Source organism: Aptenodytes patagonicus, chromosome Z (genome assembly GCF_965638725.1).
Source record: "Aptenodytes patagonicus chromosome Z, bAptPat1.pri.cur, whole genome shotgun sequence".
In the NCBI taxonomy this organism is placed as follows: Eukaryota; Metazoa; Chordata; class Aves; order Sphenisciformes; family Spheniscidae; genus Aptenodytes; species Aptenodytes patagonicus.
The window spans coordinates 38,008,259-38,018,870 of NC_134982.1; the positions used below are offsets into that span (position 1 = coordinate 38,008,259).

General features: G+C 38.6%; 1 protein-coding gene across 4 annotated transcripts in view; it reads left to right on the plus strand.

The window, feature by feature from the left end:
* The window catches only part of SH3GL2 (SH3 domain containing GRB2 like 2, endophilin A1), a 111,999-nt gene extending 102,445 nt beyond the window's left edge, over positions 1–9,554 (plus strand). For all 4 annotated transcript variants that reach the window (XM_076362695.1, XM_076362693.1, XM_076362696.1 and 1 more), the window contains exons 6-9: positions 294–452; positions 1,966–2,069; positions 5,420–5,550; positions 8,071–9,554. In XM_076362695.1, coding sequence (XP_076218810.1) covers positions 294–452; positions 1,966–2,069; positions 5,420–5,550; positions 8,071–8,270 — 594 coding nt within the window. In that variant the 3' untranslated portion in view covers positions 8,271–9,554. The remainder of the gene's footprint in view (positions 1–293; positions 453–1,965; positions 2,070–5,419; positions 5,551–8,070) is intronic.
* The last annotated feature ends 1,058 nt before the right edge of the window (positions 9,555–10,612 follow it).

The following is a 10,612-nucleotide window of genomic DNA, read 5'->3' on the forward strand; positions in this document are numbered from 1 at the left end:
CTAGAAACTCATGTATCTTTTATACAGGTGGCAACTGCAGTTATCCATTCTGCGTGGCCTTTTTTTAATGTTGAAGGTCTGTCACTTAGACAGCAGTGCACCATGGCTTCTTAAATAATATGTAAAACCACCTACTTCATTGTTCTGTATATGTCCCCTCTAGGGAAGGGTTGATATACAGCAAACAGCACGTGCTTGCAAATGTACATGGACTACCTGATTACAGTGCAGTATAAGAAGAGTTGGGGAACATCCTTTGTTTTGTGCTTGTGTTTGCATTTTTGTTTTTTTAGCATCACCTAAAGAAAATGGAGGGTCGACGCCTAGATTTTGATTACAAAAAGAAAAGACAGGGCAAGCTCCCCGATGAAGAACTTCGCCAAGCTCTGGAGAAATTTGACGAATCAAAAGAAATTGCTGAGTCAAGCATGTTCAACCTTCTGGAGATGGATGTGAGATATCCCTTGTTAATCTTTGAGCTGAATCTTAAGAAGAGAAAGATACTGGTTCAGCAGTGAAGGCAGTCTGAAGCAGTCTAAAACTTGAAAGCCTTATTAAATCCATGATGCCACAGATTCCTGTCACTGTACAATGGGAAAGCACTTGCCTCCTTGGTGGACTCAGTGAGAGGCTCAGAAGCTATAGTAATGTACAGCATGCACGTGTAGGACTAATTTTATAGGTATTTTATAGGTAACTGAGCTAAAGAACATAAATCCTCTGTATCATCGTTGTGCTTCCTAACTGCATAGTGTTACAAAACCAAAATATCTTCCTTCTTAGAATTATGTAAATGTAAGTCATGACTTTTACTTAGCTGTGCTTTTAGGGTTTGAGCCAAGGCTTTTGCTCAAGTGTGTGGGCTGCTGAGAGGATTGGTAAAGATCAGAAACAATGAACTCACAACCCCATGGTCTCTGCTATAATCAGATGCAATAGTGAATAGGAATGCCAAAGTTAATGTGACTGCTCAAATCTGACTCTGCAGCATATTTTTTGCTTACAGACTGGTTTAGGATTAAGGATCTATTAGTTTTTTTTAATCTTCTATTTATAATTAATGTTGAAACTGTAAAATCAAGCAAGAATAAAAGTTTATCTCTTTTGGAGGAAAAAAAAATTCAGCTGAAGTCTGTCTTTCAGAACATGTGATCAAAGGAAACTCAGTTTAAATATTTCTGTTGAAGTAAATGATTGGATTTATTTAAAGTTTAAATACACACCTAATTTAATTCTTCATTTTGTTACCAGATTGCTGTAGAGGGGCCATAACAAATCTGAAAATACTCATGTGTTAGAAATTAAATATAGCTGTGCTGAAATGAAAGAAGTATAACAAGTTTATAGTTTTAATCCTTGTAGTAACATCCAACCCCTTGTGGCCAGATAGTGCTGGCCTGCATTACACCATTGCGGCATTGTATATTATGGCAACTGCTAGCAGTTGCACTGGCCACACAAGACTTTTGAATTTTTTTTGCCTCATGAAGTAGAATGCTATCTGCCTTCACTAGAAATATTCTGCGTCCAAGAGTACGTAGTATCTTCCTGTTTTGGTCTGCTTCACAGGCCAGAATACAACAGAAGCATGACCATAGTCCCTATGGTTTTGTGCCCCTCAAAGGCAGGGAGGAAGAAGGTGTATTATGCTCTCATTACAGTCTCAATTTTACTTTCATAGTGTTTGCTGAATGAGGTAGGTCTGTAGGCTGCTGTTCATGCAAATCAGCCATGGAGATGATCAGCGCAGAAGAGATGCAGTTACTATTCCAGATCAGGTCATAACCAGACCTGCTAATGAATAAAGACTGATACATAACTATTTATGAACTACAAGGATGAATCAAGTTTTTAGAGAGATAAGTAAAACTGCCTTTGCAGTGTCAGTGTGACAGTGGTCTTTACTTGCTATTGCTGAGCTGTTAGTACTTGCCTAAGATCTGATGTTTTAATGTCAATCCTCAGATTGAACAAGTGAGCCAGCTTTCTGCTCTCGTACAAGCCCAGCTGGAATACCACAAGCAGGCCACACAGATCCTACAGCAAGTTACTTCTAAGCTGGAAGATAGGTAATGCACTTTTTGTAGGTTTGTTGTTCTTTTGTTTTACAGAGGCAGAAAACCTATGAGTCGAATGCAATGCTGTTATCTTTTGCAACTTGGTCATTGTATGTTTATGAAAACAAGGGCCATTTCATTAGGCAGTTGCAAGCTGAAGTTTGTATGTTTTGGAGGTGCATATACTTCTGAGTACGACTGAATGAGGACTGAGTTCAAGAAAGCATCTTGGCTCCGTAAAGCTGTTAAATGTAATTTAACCGAAAGCAAGTGTTTGTAAATACTGGACATCAGTGAGACTTAAAACTTTAGATTCCTTACCATTCCTGCATGTATTCACAAAGTAGTCTTTCTGAGAGAAGATGTTAATGATTGCTATTGGAAAAGACTATCTTGTTACATTCTCATCTACCTGGAGATCTTCCTGAGCCAGGTAGTGAGATCCCCATCATTTGCCACCTTATTAAATGTTCCTTTTTTCCAGCTTTATTATCAGATCAAACTTGGTACAAGGCTTAACTGAGTTTACCTCTTCCATCCCCTTTTCTGTAACTGTGAATGCTATCTCAGAATTGATACAATATATTTTTAATAGAATTTTAGAATTTTTAGCTTAGAATTTTTGTTTCTGCCAATACAAAACAGATTTTACCCCTTGAAATGAGGAAAATAATGTTTGTAAAAGTTTAACAGCTTCCCACACACCTGTTCTTCTTCAAGGAAACTTAACATACAGGAAAGATTTCTTTAGTCCACATGGTTCTGGAAGACTCTTCCTAAAAGCTGGACGTAATACCCAAGAGCAGATAATGTTCACATACTATGTGAAGGCAGCTTTTTAATCATTCATGATTCTTTTCTGTTTTCTGATGTCATTAGTGTAGATCTAGTTTCTGGTACTACTGGCTCTGTCAGCGTTTATTTTCTCAGAGCACATAGTCTGTAAGCCTCATCCAGTTCTAACTCTTAAAATTTCTTTGCGATTAGGAGCAGCACTTGTTTTGTGTGGGTAGGCTGCCCAGCAGGGGCTGTTTCTAGATACAGCTTGCAGTACTGTCTAAACAACTAACAGAATGATTTTCAGCACTTCCAAATGAATACTGCAATTCACTTACTTTTCAGAAGCATTAAAAAATCCTCAGGAACAGGTGGGTTGTTCTGTAGCCCATAAGTTACACCATAAAGTGAACATACCTCTCTCTGCAACAGATTTCTCTTTCTGTATCAATTCAGATAATCCTTTGCCCTTTTGAAACATCTGCTAAATGGTCAGTATCTTTGCTTTAAGTTTCAGCGCTGAATGATTTCAGCTTTTCAAGAACTTTGCATCAGAGTGCTATTATAGATCAGCTGAAGTAAATCTTTTGCATAAACTTACTGTGCCTTCCTAATTGTAAAGAGTCTGCTGGCTAAATCATCCTTTGTTCACACCACTGGACACAAATTAGAGCACTGTGATGTGTTCATGCCAGAGATTAAGCAGGGATGTAGATCTGTTACTATTTGAACTACTTGTCTTTTCCTGCTGACGATATGCAGGTGGCAAATAATGTATTTGGCCCTGGGTTTTGGGAGGTTGTTTTTTTGACCATATGGACCAGAAAATAAAGAATGCTTTACTCTCAAGCTGAGCAAATTTGTTACTGTTCACTCTCAGTGATGTCTACAGCACATACTGTCTGTTTTCTAGACACTTTTTAAAAGATGTGAATGGAACTTGTTCGTGCTGTTGTTTGGCATGGACAATGTCTTCTAACTGCTAAGATGGTGCTGTTTAAAATACTGCCCAAAGAATTTTAAAAAAATATGAGACTGCAAAAACTATGAAAAATTTAAAACTGCACTTGAGTCTTCTTTCTGGGCCCTTTAGATTAGGCTTCAAAATTTTCTTCAGGAACTGCAAGTGCAAGAATTTTCATTTTTCTCCTACACATTAATGGAAGGCATAAACTTCCTTAAAATACCATACTTCCAGAAACTGGGACTTTAGAAACTTGGCAAACATTGGGAGACTTGCAATAAAATTAATAAAATCTGGAAGGTCAGCAAAGGCTTTCTTTTCCTTTTAAACTCTCTTTTTCATCAAGCAAAAGGAGGCTGCAGTTTTCAAGACAGAGTATCGTGACAGAGCAGCTGGGAAGCAGGAATGGTTTCCTTGGAGATGTTTCTTTTCTTAAGAAACATGGCTCATGCTGAGCTTTTGGGTAATTTTTAACAAGTCACTAGAACTGTTGCCTTCTAGTTCATAATCTGTAAAAAATGGTGTTTGTTTCATGGAAGTATTAAGTGTAATAGAACTTGTTTATTTCTTTCTTCAAAACTTTACTGTTTTGAAAAAGTAACTTCCTTTAATGAATGAAACACAGCAAAGCCTTTTTATTTAAGTTTATTTTGACAACTTCATCAATTTATGTTTTTAATATGCTTATGTTTTTGTTTATGAAGAAGAAAAGCAGCCTCTGGGGACTGACTAATACTGATAATATTATGGATGGTCAGGAAACCCTTGTTATCAGGACCAAAACTGGTTAAGTTAGAAGCAGATGTTTTCAATAGATAAATCAAAATGTGCTACCAACATCGTCTGGGGCAGATCTAGAGAAGGTTAGAGAAGCTAACTTGTCCTTTAAATATGGAGGCCTTGACTCAAGTATTCATCCATATGCAGTATTAGAAATAGATGGGGCAGTTGTTCTGCATAAGCTGCTCTGATTCTGTCATCATCCCTTCCCTGGATTTTACCCTAGAATCTGAAAATGTACCCTTTCCTAGAAATTCTAGATTTCTCAGTTAGAAGAATAAGTTGAAATGAATGATGCATAATATTTTTATCTTGAGAGTCAGGAAAACTGGACTTGTGTGCCTTTGTCAAACAAGTATTCCAAATTACAAATTAACTAAGTCTGCAACTGAAGTCAGTACATTCCCACACAGTCTCCTCACAAAATGACAAGAGTTGGCATCGACCAACTGAATAGTTAAGGCTTGCCAGGGATAGAAGCAAAAATCGTGCTAAAAATGGGGGCAGGGATGTTTGTACAGCCCTTCTGTAGGCATTGCTAATCACGTAACAAGTTTTTCTCCCTTAGAAGCTTTTTGTTATTGTTAGACAAAAGGAAGCCAGACAAAATGCTAGGTTCCTAGAGGGAAAGAAAAATTAACAACCTCATGGCATAGTCACATCAGGTGTTTTTTGGTAATTTAAAATAATGTTGTAAACAAAAAATTACTCCAAATGCCAAAACTTGTTTAGTCTGTATGAGTGCTGGATGGGATCTTCACCCATGGAAATAAGGATGTTTGGTGCATCTCATCTGTTAACAAGAAACTAACTCTTCACATTTAACTTCATGTTTTGGCAGAATAAAAGAGGCATCATCTCAGCCCAGGAGAGAATACCAGCCCAAACCCCGTATGAGCCTGGATTTCACAACTGGTGACAATACTCAGCACAATGGAGGAATATCCCATGCCACCACACCCAAACCGTCAGGTAATGGCAGTAGCAATGAGAGAAGAAAAGCCAATTCTGTCTGAAGTTTTGCTACCATGCAGAAGTTCCATGCTTTCTTCTAGAGATTTGTTCTTCCATAGTGAGGGAAAATGAGAATGAGGATAGTATAGGAGAGAGCTGTTTGAGCTTGTTTCTTTGTAAAGTGTTCACATCCTTGGGCAGGAGAACAGGGATGGATCATCCACTGCTTTAAATGTCTTTGGGTCAAAAATTTCCTTAGTCTTAGAAGCTCAAAGAGATGCTGCTGTACTAAATTCACCTTGAAAAATAGATCTTTACAAAATAGGCAGTTAGAAAATCTAAAGAACAACTGGAAGTTTTCCATGAAAATGCAGAACCCTGAACCTCCCCAAAACCTCCATAACCTTATCCTGCTTTTTAAAACCAGCTATTACAACACAAAGAGCCTGAAAGTAAAAATCACTAAAAAGAAAAACAAAGCCATCTGAGTTATTTTCTTTGTCCAATTGGGAATGGCACAAGCAAGATTAAGCATTTATATGACTGTGCGTAATTATTATCTTAAAGAAGTATTTATTTCATATCGGCACATACTAAGAAAGCCTTATTATTTGTTTCTCACAGTAATGGTCTGTTATCCCATGTTACGGTGAGGGCTGTCCTCTGTCCAGACCCTGACCTCAGTTATTCCAGTTTACCTCAGTGACAATTGCTAGCACACTCCACCTTGCAAGACTGGATTTTTTTCACTAGATCTTTAATCAGGATTTCCTTCCTTCCCATCACATCCTGATGTAAATGTTTGATGTTCTCCCAGATGTAGGCAGCAACAGTATCTCCATTTGGCACCTGTAACCGGAAATTGTCTTGCATAATCTTGCAAACTCTAGTAATCTCACTATGCTAGTGAGGAGGGGGATACAATGGAGATTCCTTGTGCATGAGCGTGGCTTGAGTCTTGCGTGCTAAAGCTCTTCTCATGCCACCTGTAATTTTCTTCTTCACTTCTTTTTTGTAGTGTCATGAACACTTGTCTGTGCTAAGGCAGTGCAGACTGATGTTCCTGTGTCTCTTCAGCATTCGTGTTTTCTTCTTCAGAGAGCAGTATTTAGCATTTTCTTGAATAGGGGTTCTTTCTTTTGAAGGGTTTATCGGTTTCAGAGAAACACCTTCTTCTTTGAAAATTCTTTAATGTATGTTTGGGTTGGTTCATTCAAAGCTCTGATCTTCTATGGTCATTACAGTTTATTTGCTAAGTCTTCTAAATTTGAGCTGGTAGCAATGAGGATACCAAACACGCGTTGTAAGGCTTGTTGATGCCAGCAAAATAGTCTTCATGACAAATAAAGCAAAATACACTGTGAGTGATACGTAAAGAAATGAAAGAAAGTTTCACTACAGAATTTAATAAATTAAATCTGGTATTTGAAAAACTTGCTGTATTGACACCTATAGAAATGGAATAATTTTGTCCTAAAATAGCTCAAGCATGGGCCTTCTAGCTATAGTGAGTGGTTGAAATGAATATGCAAAAAGTTTGAATCTGAAACTTACATCCTGAAGCCAGTATACGTGAAAAAGCTGAAATATGTATTCTTAGAAGTGTCATTATGGTGGAGTGGCATGTGTCGATTCATTCTGACCACTGGGAGTGCATGAACTTTTGCTATGGAAAGTCAGGTAGGGATAAGATTCCTTAAAATTTAGTGCTGCTAAATCCTAACTATTTTGATGAGTAACAATTTTGCTTTTGGTAGGCTTGAAGCTATAGAGACTTTGGGGGGAGGAATATGGGGGATGGGAGGAATATTTATTAATTTCATATAATGTATGAAAATCTAGTCTAACTAATGACTTATAATAATATCCATTAGCCATCCTAAAGGGTTTATGGTCAGATGTTCATGAACTAGCATATTAGAAAGCTTTCAATTTCAAACTTGTTCTCAATCTGTATTGGTGGCCCTGAAATCTAGTGTTTTGTGGGAATGGGGAGAAAAGGTCTTTGGAAACTTCATATTAAAATTCAGAGGATTAGGAGCATATACAGTGGTTTACAGTATAGCCATACCAGTGAAGTTTCCAAACAAAGGACAAAGATACAGTTGTATCTTCACTGTTGTTTTAAGCTACCCCTTACACTACTTAACTGAGGTAAATAGGCAAAGCATCTCTGTGCCAGTAAAGTGGAAATATTAGGGCTTTTGCTTCATTTTTTGTGTTTCGTAAACAGATAAAAATTAGATTCCAAACTGATCATAGCCATGCTTTTAGGTGTGGGCTTGACTGTAGCTTGGTTCTTTGAGGATTTTCGGACATTTACTAGCAGTCACATACAAAAACCGAAGGCTGCCAAAAGCTGATAGGTGTCTTCTAATTAAGTTTAGCAGTCCAAATTTAGATGTTATCAAAGAACTGTCATCAGCATATCAGTGATACCAGAAACACCAAAATGTAGTAGGTACAATGGTAAAAAGGATACTGTAACTGATGAGATTTTTAAGCACATTGTTTCTTCTTTATGTTTCTTCTCCATAGGTGTTCACATGGATCAGCCATGCTGCCGAGCTCTGTATGACTTTGAGCCAGAAAATGAAGGCGAGCTGGGATTTAAAGAGGGTGATATCATTACCCTCACTAACCAGATTGATGAAAACTGGTATGAGGGGATGCTTCATGGCCAGTCAGGTTTCTTCCCCATCAATTATGTCGATATTCTAGTTCCATTACCCAATTAGGATGGCTGATCCACCACCTCTGACCCAGATAGTTGTGTCAGTACCACTGCTTTTAAAATGCTGCTTCTTACACCTTACAAGTGCAGTGGTTAGAGTCATCGATTCCCACTGAGCATCTTTGGTTTACGTGTTGTCGTACTACGTGGTGGTGATGCGTGGTATCTTCTGAGCCAGCACAGTGTGGGTTAGTTTATTGGCCATGCTGGCCTGGTGGTAACCAGAGCCATTACTGAGATGAAGCTGGGAAGACGATGGCAGGCAAAGCAGGTAACTTACAGTGAAGTGGCAGGACGTGAAGGTGGTATTGGGAAGATAATGCCTATCACCACTGTATTACTTTTCAGTCTTAGTTCTCTGTAGAAAGAGGGAAAAGTTCTTGCCATTCCATCTTTCCCTTCCTAATGATACAGTTCACACAGGTCTAACACTGACTAACCAGAATTGTATCTTCCAACCAGACTGACTTGCTGTTCTCACAGAGGCAGTGTAAATGTAGACCCTCTGGTTTCTCAGAAAGTGAACCACTGTACTGTGTGTCCAGCTGCTCGCTGCTCATTTTTATATTCTTAGTTATTGTTAAAAGGCCTATTTCCATCCAGAGGCAAACTGTAAACCATAAAATGGGGATTCCTGTAGTAAAAACCTTGGACCACAAAGCACCTGAATTTGCCCTTCAGGAACTTTGAGCATGCTCACCAAAATGCCAGTAAGAGGGCAAGATGGGGAATACAACTGGCATTTGTTAACTGTTTTTTGTCAAGTCTTGGCACAAAATCATGCTGCTTAAGCACCAGATATCCTTTGTAAATTCATTCACTGAGGAATACAATAACCAACCAAACACAACCCTCACTTCATTTGCTTCTACCATGTGTTCTTCGAACATCATTTGTGCATATTCTGCCCTCAATGAGGACTAAATAAAACTTGTTATCTTTTTGTGTTAAGCAATTAAAGACATGTGGCTGTATATGCAAAAACATTTCCCATATGTTTAGTTCGTTCTCTTGTGTTCCTCCTTCCTGCACTTTGTGTGAACAGTGCTGTGCCTCGCTTCTTGGCATTCTTTTGGTAACAGTTGCAGAGTTTTGTTAGTTTAGTAATCCAGAGTTCTATTTATCTAAATTGTACAGACTGTTTCAGAGGTTTAATGTGCTGCTTCAAATGTGCCACTTCAGTACTGGATGATGTGAAATAAAGACAATTCCCTACTGCTTAATGTATAAACTATATAATGGAAAGTATTGATATTTCAAATAAAAGCTGAGAGAATAACTAGAATAATGTTGTGGATTATGACTTTGGTGCTTTCAAATCTGTTGTGCTAACTTCAGCTAACAAGAATTTTATTTCAGAAAGCATATTCCTCATTTCCTGCAAATGTGGAAAATACTTTTTTTGTCATTATCATATTGCTTCAGTCAATTAAAACTCATATGTATAATGGCCCTCATAAACAGGATAAACTGAACACTGAGCACAATAAATTAATGTCATGATGACCAGCATGCAATCTTGTGGATACAGGTTGTTTCTCATTAAAGAATGCTGGTGTGAACAAACCCCCTAGTAAAGCTTAAAGACATGGTAACTTATAATTTATTTTTTCTTTCATATGACACAGCATTTTATTTCATTTTATATTCTTTGTTGTATGCATATTGTGGTGAGTTAGCCTTGGCAAAGAGCCAAACACCCAACCAGCTGCTCACTCACTGTTCCTCCTCAGTGGGAGGATAAGAAAGCTCGTGGGTTGAGATAAAGACAGGGAGATTGTTTACCAGTCACTGTCACAAGCAAAACAGACTTGACTTGGAGAAAACTAATTTATTACCAATTAAAGTAGATTTGTACTGTGAGAAACAAAGAAGACAAACATTAAAATAGCACCTTTCCTGCCCCATTTCCCAAGCTTAAATTCATTCCTTCACTCCTGACTCCTCCCCACCAGCAGCGCAGGGGGATGCAGAATGAGAGGCTTATGGTCAGTTCGTAACAGCTCCTCTGTGCTGTTCCTTCCTCCTCACGGTTTTCTCCTGTTACAGCAGTGGGTCCCTGCACAGACCGCAGTGTGAATATCTGCTGGTGTGTCATGGACCGCCTCCTCCTCCTCCTTCTTTGACCTTGCTGTTCCCTCTGCTGTTTCTCACTCTTTTTTTTTTTTTTTCTCCTCCTCCTCTCTCTGCCCAGTGTGTTTTGCCCTTTCTTAAGTGTGTTTTCTCTGAGGCGCCACCATTTTGCCTGAGGGGCTCAGCCACGTCCTGGGGTGGGTCTGTTGGAGCTGGCTGGAATCAGCTGTGTCCAGCACGAGGCAGCTCCAGCCTCTCACAGAGGCTGCCCTG